Genomic DNA, 14,290 nt, shown 5'->3' with positions numbered 1-14,290 from the left:
TCTTTTCTTTTGCCGGAAGAAATGCCACGCAAAACATCTGGCAATTCGAGAGGCAGGGGCACAATTAAGAGAGCACCGCCAGCCCACTTCATAGGAGAGCAACCACAAACCCTCTGTCCTACTTCCTGTAAAGAATTGCAATATTAAGCTTGGCACAACTTTAAAAACAAGCAGTGTCGGGTACACCTGACAGCCTTTGCATGCGTGGCGGGGCGTGTGACAGCGTCCAATGGTAGGCAGTGACGCCGGCCCAGGCGGGTGTCCAGGAGGTGGCAGAAGGCAGGGAAGGGGGAAGATAATGCAATTTCGCTGTCTCTTCCATCAGGAAGTGCATGTAATACTTAAACAAGCTGGCTCAGTGGAGCCGACGGGGGGAGGGAAACTGAAAGCGCGCATTGCGCGTGCTGCCAGACTCGGGGGACAGGAGATGTGCACGCGTGCTGAGTGCACATCTCCTGTCCGTACGCGTGCACATCTCTTTTCCTCGCTTGCCATCTCCTGTCTCCCTTCGGCACAGAAAGCGGCAACAATAGAGACTCGCAAGGCGATGCAGCGCATGCATTTCGTTCGCTAGCGAGACCTAAAAAGCAACTACTATGGGCATAGTTCTCTCAAACCTGTCGGAGTTGGCATGCAGGGCCAAGAATGAAACGCTGTGTTTGTCTGGATTCAAAACTCATTCATGTCTTATTTTGATGCCTGAGAATTAACAGCAGCAAAGATTTGACTATCATTTTCCATAGCAAGCACGCGTTAGTTACTTGCGCCCTTGGGCACACACCGGATGTGAGGTGGTTTGCCATTCGAACTGAGCGTCACAACAAACGCCACAAGGACTTTGGGAAGAGAGATTGTGAGCAGGTGTTACCTAATTGGGGCAGCACTTGCGAAGGGGCGATTTTCGTACCTGTTTTAACCGCCAAATGGACGTTATCTTGCAACATATGACACAGTTGAAAAGACACTATCTGCAAAGACGCAACGACGTGGGTTTTGTGGGATTTTCTTTTTACAAAAAGTTTAAACTTACCAGTCATTAGACCTCAGTAAGCTCTGCCATTCACTTGGAAGTGTCAACAACTGAAAGTTACGACATCATGGGCGGGATCACAAGAAGTGAGCCCTGGAACTGCTTATTTAAAATAGGTTTCTGCCACATTTTTGGCCTGACTTTTGTCTTAAATAGTTGAGAACACGGAGCAGCATCATTTTACCACCTTTGAAGGTGATAATGCATTGTTTCTGTGGGAACCTTTAAGACGTAATCTACTGAGAACTAGCAGCACTTGTTTGCATGTCTATAATAACCAAAAGATCTTAAGACAATGATGTACACACAGCGGCTGAACAAATTTTTTTGTGAGTTTCATATACCGTGAACTCTACAGGAAGGTATCAAAGCCCTTTACATGAGCGCCAGTTGCGTTACAGACTGACACATTTATATTCTGTTAGGCACGGGGAGATTAAGTGACTTGCCCAGAATCACAGCGACCATGCCAAAACTCGAACCCCGTTCCCCAGCTTCGAGGTCGACCGCTCTAGCCCTTATGACATATCCTCTCCCCTGAACTCAAACAAGGGGGACAGCTCAAGAAAACAGTCAAAACAGCACAACACAACAGCCAAAGCATAACACATCACAATGCAACGATGCAGCACAAAAACCCCACAGCACAAAAAAACAATATTTCACCACTGTAATACAATTATAAACAATATCAATGCACATTCTCTGTCACACATTACCACTTCAAGTAATCTGCATTCGTAATACGATGGTAATAGTGTATTTGCAGCTAGCACTGACTCACTTTCAACCAAAGACCTGAATTAGAGCCAGACAAAACTGTTGTGTGATCCGGTTATCCACCACCGGAATGTGAACGCCTGCCCGACTGTTAGGATGCAGAATTGAATTGACAGAACGTGGTGTGCTGTGCACGTATGTACTGTGCAAGGAAAGCCTGGACTTTTAAACGTATTTTTAAAAAATCACAAATTTGTAAGGCTAAAATTTAGATTATTGAATGAAAACTCGTCGCTATTTCCAAGGACAATCCTTTACGGCACCATCACACTACCACATCTATCATCAGACACTGTCCCTGGGATGTCACTGAGGGGGAGCTGTGCCTCCCTCTTTAATGAGGAGTTACAATTCCCAGTACCCCCATCTCTGCTGCTGGGGATATCCTACTTACTTACAGATTAGGGCCATTTTATATTATACATTCTGGGAGAGAGAAAACGAAGACTCCTTACCATGCGCAAAAGACTTCTCTAAGTACAATAAAATACTTGAACTTAAAAAAAAGGTAAATAACTTCTTTCAAAGTCATTATCTAATTCATGATATGAAATCTGCCCATATATGTTTCGGTGCCTTAAAACAACTTCATATTCTTCAATCGTGAAAGCTGGGTGGGGGTGGGTGATTTGATTGCTAGAAATATATATTTTTTGTGATAAAGTTGGTTCAAGGAAAATGTTCTTTAACCCAAAGTGAGAACATCTCAGGTGGAATTCATCTCTGGTAGTCATTATCCTCTCCACATGTACACATTCACTGTTCTGATGTTAAGGGTTAAAAAACACGATTAATGTTATACTGTTTTTAATGGCAAAAGCAATGTCAAAGTCATTGAGCATAGGCCCTTCACCTTCCTGGTTCTCTACATGTGACAAATACTTAAACAAGCTGGCTCCATGGAGCCGACAGGGGAGGGAAACTGAAAGCGCTCGATGCGCGCTCTGCTAGCCTCCGGGGACAGGAGCTGTGCACGTGTACGGAGTGCACATCTCTTGTTCGTACGCGTGCATATCTCCTGTCCGCGCGTGCCATATCATGTCTCCCTTCGTCACAGAAAGCGGCAACAACAGAGTCTCGCAAGCGAAGCAGCGCATGCGCTGCATTCGCTAGCGAGACCTAAAAAGGTGTGGGAAATCAATATAAAGCGTAAAGAGGTCTCGGCCTCTGAGGGTTGGCGGGAGGGCTGAGAAGGTGTTGGGCACAGCACCGGAGACCCGTGAAATCGGGGAGATGAGTTATGGGCAAGCTGACAAAAAAAAAAGAATGTTTAGCACCCCTACTCGCACGACTCTGAAAGTGTGGGACTCGCTTGCCGGTAATGAACAGTGGACCGCGTGCCCCTCGCCACGCATGCCCTTTCACTTTAATCCAATCTTCCCCCCCAGCATTATACGAGGGTCCCTTTGACATCTGGCTTGAAGGAGGATGCCTAGCTCTGACACACCTGTTCCACAACGCCGACCCCCTCACTTTTGATAATTGCAGAAGAGACTACGGACTAGAGAAGTCGGAGCACTTCCACTACATTCAGTTGACGCACTGGGCCCTCACTCCACACATACGAGAGGCGGCCACTCGACCCTCACAAAATTCAAGACATTTATCTTAAACGCCACCTCCGAGTGCAGAGACTTCCCTACACCTGCGGGACCTCCTCCTCGAGCGTGGAGGCCCTTCGTGAGTCAGGCTCTCCTCACTGTCTTTACTTGTGATTTCATTCAGCCCTTAGCACTTATTTTGTCTGTTTGAACCAATCCACTACCATGTGGCACTGTGGCCTTCAGAACACAGAGACATTCTTAGTCTCCCCTGACCAGCAGCTCATCCGTTCACACAACATAGCACTTCAGTTTGTTGAATCCATTGTTTGCTTGTTCAATAGCACTTCTTCCACACCCAAAATCACTGCTTCACATTAGGGAGGCGTGCTTTGCACTCTTTTGTACTATAAGTCAGCTTCCACCACACTGACCAGTGTCATCTTTAATTACTTTAATTTTTCCAGGCACCCAGAATTTCCTATTTCTTTAACATTGTGGAAATATGTAGAGACAAATGTCAATTTTCTTAGAAGAATGTGAAGGTGATGTTAAAAAAAAACTATACAAAAAGGAGAGTAGTGCAGTTCTTCCAAACAGACCTGTAATATGCAGTTCCACAACAGTCTGGCAAGTAATGTATTGACCGGATATTTCATAGTAGGCCCACCGGGCTACAATCTGGAAACACTGCCTGATGATGCAAGTCTTTCTCTAATATACATACTCTCAGGAGGTGTAACTTTTATACATTTCTCAGCCCCCACTGTTACTCACTTCCGCGATCATCCTGTTGGTGTCGCCCAAGAAGAGCAGATTCAAGGCCTCTTCCTCATTGGTCGCCTGCTGGAGAGACAGGTTCTTCAAGTGAATATTCTGATCTGGGTCCTCCATAATAGTCACTTTCCTAGTGTGACAAAATGCGCATTAGTTGAATGGAAAAAGACATTAAAAATCATGCTGTTAACTGCATACAAATATGAATATATATGTTATGTCTCTGTCATCACCATTGTACTCATGCTCTACTCAGTCAAATAGCTTGCCTCCAATTATTTCTAAAGCTGTAGAATTCCAAGTGTCTTGGCGCTGGTAAACCCATACGGCAGTGGTTAATTTGTAAAAAACATAGGTGCCAGGGCTCATGTCATGAGATCACTGCAGCTTGCACCACACATTGCCCCTGGTAGGGCTGTCATTGATAGTATCAAGACAACTACTAACTATCACACTCTTGACAATTCAGACTACTCCATTCCACCAACACTATAAGAATGGCATGGGCTGCAGGTAATAGTCATTTTTAGTGTTTACTGAATTAACAAACAACAGCGCTGTGCTCATCTCTAAATTAGACAGACAGCGCCACCAAGTGGCAGACTGCCACAAGAACCAGTGTTTCCAAATAACTGCAAGTGTTGAGCACCAGAAACCACCAGCTGAAATAAAGCACTGCCATAGGGAATCTTCTATCATCGACCACCAGGTCTTACTTGGATCCCTACATTGCATCATTAACATTATCCTAAAAGGGATCACCTGACACATCCCAGGGCAAAACAATTTCTACAACTTGCTGTCTCTTCACCAGTTCCCATCACCTGAAGGGTTCCTCAGGGACCTGTGCGCTCATCCGTTCGCTGCTCAACCTGAAGGAGCTTGGAAGGGCTACTCAGTCAATATATCCAGGAACACAGTGACCTGCCTTGAACCCAACTAATCCATTGTCATCAAACAGCAGTCTCTGGTTCAGAGCCTGCATGGAAGCCACTGAAACTGTATAACAAGCAAAACCAAACAAAGGTACAGCTCATCCTCATTAATGTAGAAACCTTCAGGCCTATCACTGATAGAACCATACATGGTTTCTAATCAACATCCTCAAATTTTGTACTCCATCCTTAGTCCAAATCAAGAAGAAATCTCTTCTTGTACTCTAGTTTGTGGTCCACAAATTCACCCTATCACACTGTAGGAAAGTGGGTTATTAGAAGTGGTAGATATGCATCTACCACTGGCAATAATACAACCAACACAATATAGGGCTCGGAATAGGTCTTAGAAAACTATTCGGATGCTCAATCCCTGGTAGATTGGCTATGAGTAGGCAGGCTTAACTTCAAACCGGTATGTAAAGCATTTAAAAAACATCAATTCAGTAAATAATTAAGACAAAACACACAATAAAAATCCAACACAAATTTATAAACATAGGAAATATTTTTATCTTTGAAATAACACCAAAACGTAAACAATCCAATGTAGGGAACCGGAGATATTAATTTTTAAAGGTTTAGACAATATAGCAAACAGAAACCTATAGAGCCTATTGGGACATCTGGTTGCACTAGACCGGGACAAAGTCCAAGTTTCAGGCTGACCGCGATAGAGCCCTGTGTGGCTATTAGAAAATTTAGGAGGCCCCCTCTGTAGGATTGTCTGGGACCAGGGGGAATAAGAAAAAAAAACATGTGGTGTCCCACACTACAAGTCCTCACGCTAAACTCAGGGACCACTATGTGGATATTGTTGTGGATCTCACAGTAATCACAACTAGACCTATCTGAGGTTGTTCATTTCTATGAATAAAATTGTCAATTTTTGATTCTTTTTAATGTATTATGTTTTGTATTTTATGAATTGTGTAGTAAATTCAAATGTATTTTTCTCCATGTTTTTAATCAATTGTTGTCAAAACATTTTTACGAGATATCAATAATAAAATTTGCATATGGTTTTTTACCATTAACTGTTGAGAACAACTTTATTCATATAGTGCGTGTTAGAATTGTGTACCAAATGTCAGGATAAGCGGTGGAACTTTTAATTTATAATTTTTAATTTATACTTTTGTCAATATCTCGCTGTATTGGAACCTCTTACCTCTCGTTTTTTGTCCTTAAATGAACAACCTCAGATAGGTCTAGTTGTGTTTACTGTGAGATCCACAACAATATCCACATAGTGGTCCTTGAGTTTAGCGTGAGGACTTGTAGTGTGGGACACCACGTGTTTTTTTTTCACCCTGTGTGGCTACCCCTCACGGTAGGTCTCGGTCAAAGTATTTACCTTCGGGCTTAGAAACATTTCTGGAGCTTTTCTTCCCGGGGTCCTTTAAAGCGCTCAGCCAGTCCAGGTTCAGTGAGGGTTCGCTGGCTTGCCTTGCGACAAGCTACTAGTCAAACTTGTGGAAGCCAGACCTCAAGAGCTTTCCAGCGGGACTAACCAGGGATTTAGGCCGGCTCGCGGTTGAAGGTGGGCGGCTTGACTCTCGCGGTTGGTACTGGTTAACTCTCCTATGTTCGGACTTAGAAACTTTTATGGAGTTTTTTCTTCAGGGGGTCTCTCGCTGCTCTTCAACAGGCTGGCTTCGGTAAGGGTTCGCCGGCTTGGGTTTCAGCCAACTCCTGGTCAAACTCTGGAAGTCGGACCACCAGAGCTTTTCAGTGGGATGAGCCTAAAACATAGATTCAAGAGCAGCATAGCTTAGTCCTGATGAAAGCCCCGGACCCATTGGGCCTGTGTAATGGGCTGAAACATGTCAATGACCCAGAGGGAATAGGGGCTGCATCTTCCAAAGACACCCCAAACAAGTATGTGTTTCTAACAATACCAGGAACACCCCCTGATTAAAGGGATACAAGGATGTTCCAAGATATTTTTATCTCCTAGAAGTCACCGGCACAATATTATCTGAAGAGTTTCCTGGAACATAGTTGATCCCATCCTGGTTTTTAGGGACCAGGATGAGACCCGATGATGAAGCATGAGAGTCTAACAATCTTATAGGTTTCAGATGGGTCAAGCATTCCTTGTATTAATCAGACAGGGTTGCTTTATTTAGGCAGTAAAGGATTGCCATTTAAAGACATTATAGTTTGTAGTATACCCTGCGTGATTTGAGTATTAAATTAGGGAGGATGTGTCCTACGATCCCTTAATGACCTTTCTCCTCTTCCCAGATAACTCCTACTATCAACTGGGCACTTTGAATTGGAAAGCTACAAAAAGGCAACCAGCAGGTAGGTATACTCAAGTCCACCAGCAAGCATTTCACATGGGACTCGCACCTTTTATAATGGGCAAAGACAGGGCTCTCCAGAACAGCTACCAGAAAGAAGGGCAATACAGAGAAGAGGGTTGAGAATGGGTGAAGTACCTTCCATCAGCTCGCACTATACAAAACCCAGAACTATAGGGCAGAGTAATGGAGTGCTGTAAATCCAAGAAGGCCCTTACAAGGAGGCAGAATTCCTTTGGCATCAGGAGTAACAAACAAGGAAGGTGGATCAAGTGGACCTGCAATAAACTATGATTTATTCCCCACAGTGGAAAAGACAAAAGACTGAAATTCTATTATGAGACCAAAACCACGAGAGACAAATGATCTCAGCCAGGAATAATAAAGACCATATACTCAATACCAAGTGCTGGGTCCTGGTGGCTCGCGCCTTGCTTCAACACTCAGTACAAAAGGGGGTGGTAATGGACGGAGCATCTGAACCAATCAAACACTCAGACCCAGTCAACAGATCTGGGTTTAATCCATCACCGTTCTTTAGCCCACTCTGCCACCCCAGTTCAGACATGGCTATATGCAAATCAGTCTGACCCTGTGCCTCATGGGAACAGTCCAGCCCGAACTGCCAAGCCTCAACACTCAGCAATGTTTATTTCTAGCCTTGAGATTGGTCACGTGTATTAGGTTCCAATTGAATAACATGTTTCACTTAATGTTAATCTGATGAACTCCAGGGAGAGGGCAGCATTAAACTTTGGCTTTGAGGTGGTAGAATGTTGGCTTTATAGCTGCTTTATCGCTAAAACACTAAAGTAAGGGTCCAGGAACAGACAACAAACCGAAATGCATCGCATAGACTGCCACATTTATATTCAATTCTGAAATGTGACGGTCATCCAAAGTACCCTGGAGTATCAGTTATCAAAAGTGATTTGAATGTTCGCTGAGTGACTCTTGTTCTTGTACATGGGCATCAATTTTCTTTCCCCTTTAGCCTTCTGTAATCTATCCATAGTTTTGAGAAGTCAACAGCACTCACTGTGGTCTCAGGAAACACAAACCCACACTGACACAACAGCAACCTCAGGTATTGCAGTTCAAAGGTCAAGGGTACAATGGCGGACAAGTAACCACCACTGCAGTTTTTTCGCACTCTCCTTCGACACCTGGATGGACTCTGATAGGTGCCCCTGGGGCCAAGCCCACTGAGACTTTAGACCCCACTGCAGTGTCCAAATGAGCTATATGGTGTGGTCCACTATTACGATGCAGGAGGCCAAGGGGCCCAGAAACCTCAGCAATGCTCTCGCTGTGATCCGGGTCAAGGGTTCAAACATCAGGATCATAGCCTGAATATCCTGGACTCGTTGAGGTGGAGGGAAGGCTCGGAAAAGCACGGTGTCCAGGATGGCTCCAAATGAAGGGGAACCGCTATGAAGAAGTCAGGTGTGACTTTAGTCACCAGTCATCTGGAGGTGACTTATGAGCGCTTGAGATGAGGGGGGTGGGGGTGGGGGGGGGGGGAGATGGACATGGCCAAGATGGCGACCGGCGAGAATGAGGAATAGCAAAGCTCTGCCCTCCGAGCCAGGCAGACACCATCGTGACAGCTCCTGAGCTCTGCAGTGGGTGATGAAGAGTGCCCAGGACTACCCCGAGATGATCAGACTTGCTGCGGACCCAGAAGATGCACACCCGCCCACAACGCAACCGCGTGTGAGCCGCGGCCAGTCTAGACCAGAAGCCACGGTCTCTCCTGTATAAGCCACCAGTGCTGGGTTGGACTGATGTGGGTGGCGTATGCTGCTGGATGCACTTCAGTGGCGTTCTTGGCCCTGGCCTAGGTCCGCGGCAGAGTGCCTTCCAGATTGAGGGACTGAGGGCCGCATTCTGTACAGAGTTATCTGGCATGCAACCCTGTAGGCGGAGCCCAAACCTACGGACCTGCAGGAGTGCAATCTTCGCTCCATGTGCCGGAGCGCTGTCGGGCCAGGTCACACGCAACCCGCCACGGACAGTTAACAAAGCGGGAGGGGTGTATGGGAGGCCGCCCGACTGATGAGGATCAACTATTTTGTTGGCATCTGTTCTTATAGGGCACATACTGGGGAATACTAGGAGAGACCTCTGCAAAACTCCATCAGCAGGCGTAATTCAGCCACTGCCTGCTGAACACCCCAGCTCTTGAGATTGGCATCTCTGCCTGTATTAGGATACTCGAGCACCCTGGACTGTGGGCGCAGCCCTGGTGGGCAATGTGTCTATTGTGTTCCACTGGAGAGATCCGGTAGCTGCCTACCTGAAATGTGCTTCGTGGGCCCCCCCCAGGCTACAACAGGGCCCACCTGACTGTGGGGTGAGCAGTGTGACTGTTTGTACGGGAACTTGGCACTTGCCAGACCAGTGGCACCCCTTGTTCGCCAAGGACAAAGAATTGGCAGAATGCCTGGACCTATGGCATCCAGAGAGCGTGCCTTGAGTGGGTTTAGGGGTAAAGGTCCCCCTTTTGGCCTGGCTCTGACAGCTCCCCTCCCACTTGCTACTACTTCTGAGAAGATGGTGAAACAGCAACCTTCCTAGAGTGGTGGGGAGGAGGGAGGTGGCCCCATACTGCCCCCTCTTCATGTGGGGCCAGGGCTTGACACCACCCTGCTGGCACCACAACAGCAGTATGAGGACTTTTATGAACTCTTGAGGGCCATTTAGGATGTGAAAACCGCATTGGTACCCAAGCAGGAAGCGCTAGTGATTAATGTGGGCCTACTGAGAGTCGACCAGGCTAAGCTCAGAGACAGGGTGGAGGCGAGCGAATCACATTAGCTGGGATGCACCCCTCACTAGCGGAGATGCAGTCCCATATTAAAGTGCTCCAATCAGAAGCTGCTCATTTGTGCAACAAGGCCGAGGATGCAGAGGGCCAGACGCGCTGGAACAACATTTGACTAATGGGCCTCATGGAGGGGGCTGAGGAACCCAACATGGAAGTGTTTCTTGAGGACTGGCTCATGCAGACAGTACTCGGCAGCAAAAGACTCACCTTCTTTTCCATGGAGAGGGCCCACAAGGATCTAGGCAGCCCCCCTCCAACCCTTTCAGGTGTGCGCTGCCCAGGCCAGTGGTGGCACACCTATTTAATTAAAGGGATCATGACCACAACCTGCAAGTTGTGCTAACCAAGGGCTCTTGGTGGGTCGATGGTGGAATCTACCCAGGATTACAGCGTAAAAGTTCATAGACTCAGTGGCTGTTTTCGGCTAGTTAAGCAGAAGCTACATCAGCTGGGCATGAAGTACTGTTACCAGCCAAGCTGTGGGTTGTGTACAACACTACCGTGTTTTTTTTCAGGACACCTGAAGATGCTTGGGAATGGTTGGAATCAAAGAGGGTGTCCCAGAGCCCCCAGAGTACATAACTGAAAGTAGACAGGAGGCATCCTCACATGGGCACACATTTGCACAGGCCCCCCAGGGGCAAACCCACGAACAAACAGGCTGTGTACAAGCGGGCCGAGGTGGTGCTGGAGTCGAGGCGCAGCCTGTTGCCGACTGGCTTTGGAGCCACCTCTATGGGGGCGTGAAGAGTCACTTGCAATGCAGGGCATCAAGCAGAGCTGCAATTAGGACTAGACCTCTCTCCGATGATAGTGGAGCATCGGATGTGACCATTGATACAGTATGAGGACTCTTGTCGTCTGATCTGCCAGAGTGTTGGGACAAAGAGTTGTGGCCCTCCTTGCCCTACAGGAGAGAGGGCACATGTTGAACTTGTAAATGGGCTTGGACTCCATGCACCGCTACATTTCTGTTGCTGAGGCTCACCCCTGATCCAGTTCGAACGCACTATTTGAACCCCAATTATGGTTTGTGAGTTAGTTGTGGCCCTGACCAGGGAGTGGGAGTTGGGGATCTTGAGTTGAGATTAGGTTCTGTGGAGCAGCAGCATCGAATTCTACATTTCAACAGGGGGAAGAAGCCGGATGGGACAGGGTAGGATCGACGTAAGGGAGTGGTAAAGGGTGGCTTGAGGACACATCATCATGGCAACACACCTGCACACACAACTGTCTACATATAATGCTATTTCTTCCGGGAGATGGCTACCCCTAGGCGGCATCACCTGATATATTCCTATCTGAAGCGCAGACAAGCCAACATTGCATACTTGCAGGAAACATACATGACCACCATGGAGCTCCTTTAAGGGAAAATGGAGAGGTCAAATAGTTGGCACCATCTATTCAGACTATACCAGCGAGGGTCTTCACCAGGGTGGCTCCTATATTTTGGCCCCCAGCATTATATCCATTTATTTAGACCTGTGTTTTTTTGTATGCCCACCTTGGACCCTTTTGATGTGCTGCCCATTATCCTGACACCCTCCCTTCAGAGCTGGATTTGGAAAATTATAGTTTCTCTATTCTGATTTATGAACCTTCCTAAAATGTCCTTCACTGTCAAAATCTACAAAGCCACAAATCAGTCTATGAATGGTTAAATGCATAAGTGCTCATACCTTCACCTTACCTGCTACGCTTGGACAGTTAACGACAAACTGCTAGACTGTTCTCATGTAGCTCCACTATAAGCCATATTAGAACATTGGAATGTTGGGAGCTCCATTGCTCCCTGCTTCTACGGGCCGGTAAAGGCCCGCAGAGCAACATTCCAATGTTCTACAAAGGCTTCTCGAAGTTCGAGGGGATTTATATCCCCTCGAGCTTCGAGAACCCTTTGTTTAATTTGTTAGAACATTCTGCCCTCTAGTGGCAGAATGTTCTAATAGCCTTATAGCCCTTCGTAGCAGGGCTATACCGGCTATTAAAGTCTCGCTGTCTTGTTAAAGTCCCTCGCCTTCAGCTCGGGCCTTTAACGATTCAGCGGGCCTTTAATAGCCGGTATAGCCCGCTACGGCGGGCTATAAGGCTATAGTCGTTCATGGCTGACCATGGACAAAGCACAGAACATTACGGCTTGTCTCTGAAAAAGTGAGGTATGCAGTAGGAATAAACACAGTTTAAGAACACAGGGCTTTTTGCAGATGCCCCCCCCCTTTTGCCCCATTTGGATTAGCTGCTGGTTTTTGACTCTGACAGTTCCCTGAAACCTGCGTCAGTGTCAGTGCTCTCTCCCTAAAATTGATGTGTGTAAATTGGCATAGTATATGGTACCAGTGGCACCCAGGGCATGGGTGGTAGAGGAGTCCCCAGGGTTTGCAGCACAGCTTGTGACAGCCTGAGTGACCCCAAGAAACGAGTGACAGCAGGCCTGCCATTGGAAAATGCAGGGGCAGCAAAAACTGCTCCATTACAACTTTGCCCTCACTATTTGTGGCAAAGTCATTTCACATTTAGTATGTCAGTCAGTCACCCCTGAAGAAGGCCTCCCGATCCCAGGAGGCAGTATATTAAGGGTGTAGATATGTAAGTGCAAGCCTATATGTCTCTATAGTGGTCTTTACCATTAAAGTACATTATAAGTGAAAGACAGTCCATAGGATAACATGGGCTGGCACAGGAGCAAACCCGTGGCTGGCAGCTCCATTATGGTACCACCTAAATATATCATGTTTGATATCAAACAACGTGCCTTCTCACCCCTGACATTAATCTTATGTCGAGGATGATGTGGCATGCACCCAGGTGGCTATCCTAGAGGTTGCCACCTGGTTGCCCCAGCTTCTATGTGCTCCGGCTGGCAAGCCCGCGCTTCCCACATTTGCTGCCTCCAAGACAAGATTCTAGCCTCCTGCCAGCAGTGTGATTACTCCCAGGAGTCCGGAGCACAGGCTTGGGTAGGAAGGAGGTCACACCTCCCTCCTCTAATGGGAAATTAGTTAGTCAAGGATTTGGATCCTTCACTAATGGATGTGTACACCCCCAGAAGGCTAGCTTCACCTCCAGAGTGAGTAGCCTGGCCTGTACACAAAAATTAGATTTCTGTCATCTTTAGGAGTGGCAGAATAGAGGGTTCTGTGTAGAAAAGGTGCCCATACCCCCGGATGTCGTCACCTTAGCAGCTGACTAGCCGTAGGAACTAGCAGCCCATTGGCTACTTGCTCCCACACCCCTACATCCCCATAATCTAAGATTTAATGGACACCCCTGACAACAGAACCTCAGTACAGAACAACCTACATCAAGGAAGACAGAAGAGACCTGTGTCAGCGACAACAGGACTTGCACAAAGCAAAAGAGGGAGAGACTGCACCAGTGGCAACGCTCCTAGAACAGAGGGACCCCAGTGGAAGCCTGAAGCACCGTCAGACTCTCCTGGATCAGTGGCACTTGTCCTCTGCAAACCTACAGGAAAAACAATGCTGTGGATCCGAAGAACTGCTGGCCATCGGGCCCTCTGAGGGATTGCCCAAATCCAGCTGGTCCAGTGCATTGTGGGAACTGTAGTCCTGCCTTCCACGAAGTTACAGGCAGCTACTGCATTCTCTGGGACCATCGGAAGTTACTTTCTGCTCTTTTTACCGCTGCCAAGGCTTGTTGGTCGCCAGTACGGAAATTGACCCTTGACTCGTTTTAGGCTCAATCTTTTACATCATATCCTGGCAAATCCTGTAGGTTTTACACATACAGTTGAGCAGAAGGGTACCTGCGGCTGCGACAATAGGTCTCCGCAGGATACCCTTCATTTTGTATTATTATGTTCATTTTATTCTGTTCCAAGGCGTACATTTTTAGTGGGTATTTTAAAACAGTCAACGTTTAAATGTGCCAAGCTTGCTTTGTTGTTCTTACAAAAGGCCAATACCCCCACATGCTGTTTTGTATAATGAATTTTATCAAGATTGCTGTAAGGTTGAGGACCTCAATGGGAGAAGGAGTATATATGGAGACGAAATGTATATGTATGGGACCCTTGAAATGTATTTTTAATGTGTGAACCACTTTATGTACTTTTATGGTATTTT

At 46.8% G+C, this 14,290-nt stretch overlaps 1 protein-coding gene across 1 annotated transcript in view; it reads right to left on the bottom strand.

The window, feature by feature from the left end:
* Positions 1-14,290, bottom strand: part of KIF6 (kinesin family member 6) — a 1,617,941-nt gene that overhangs the window by 1,296,616 nt on the left and 307,035 nt on the right. Inside the window, exon 6 of the mRNA XM_078647330.1 lies at positions 4,129-4,258. Coding sequence (XP_078503456.1) covers positions 4,129-4,258 — 130 coding nt within the window. The remainder of the gene's footprint in view (positions 1-4,128; positions 4,259-14,290) is intronic.

The sequence above is a fragment of the Lissotriton helveticus genome, chromosome 6 (genome assembly GCF_964261635.1).
Source record: "Lissotriton helveticus chromosome 6, aLisHel1.1, whole genome shotgun sequence".
Taxonomy (NCBI): Eukaryota; Metazoa; Chordata; class Amphibia; order Caudata; family Salamandridae; genus Lissotriton; species Lissotriton helveticus.
The sequence above is the reverse complement of the archived record's forward strand: the minus strand, read 5'-3'. Positions and strand labels throughout refer to the sequence as shown.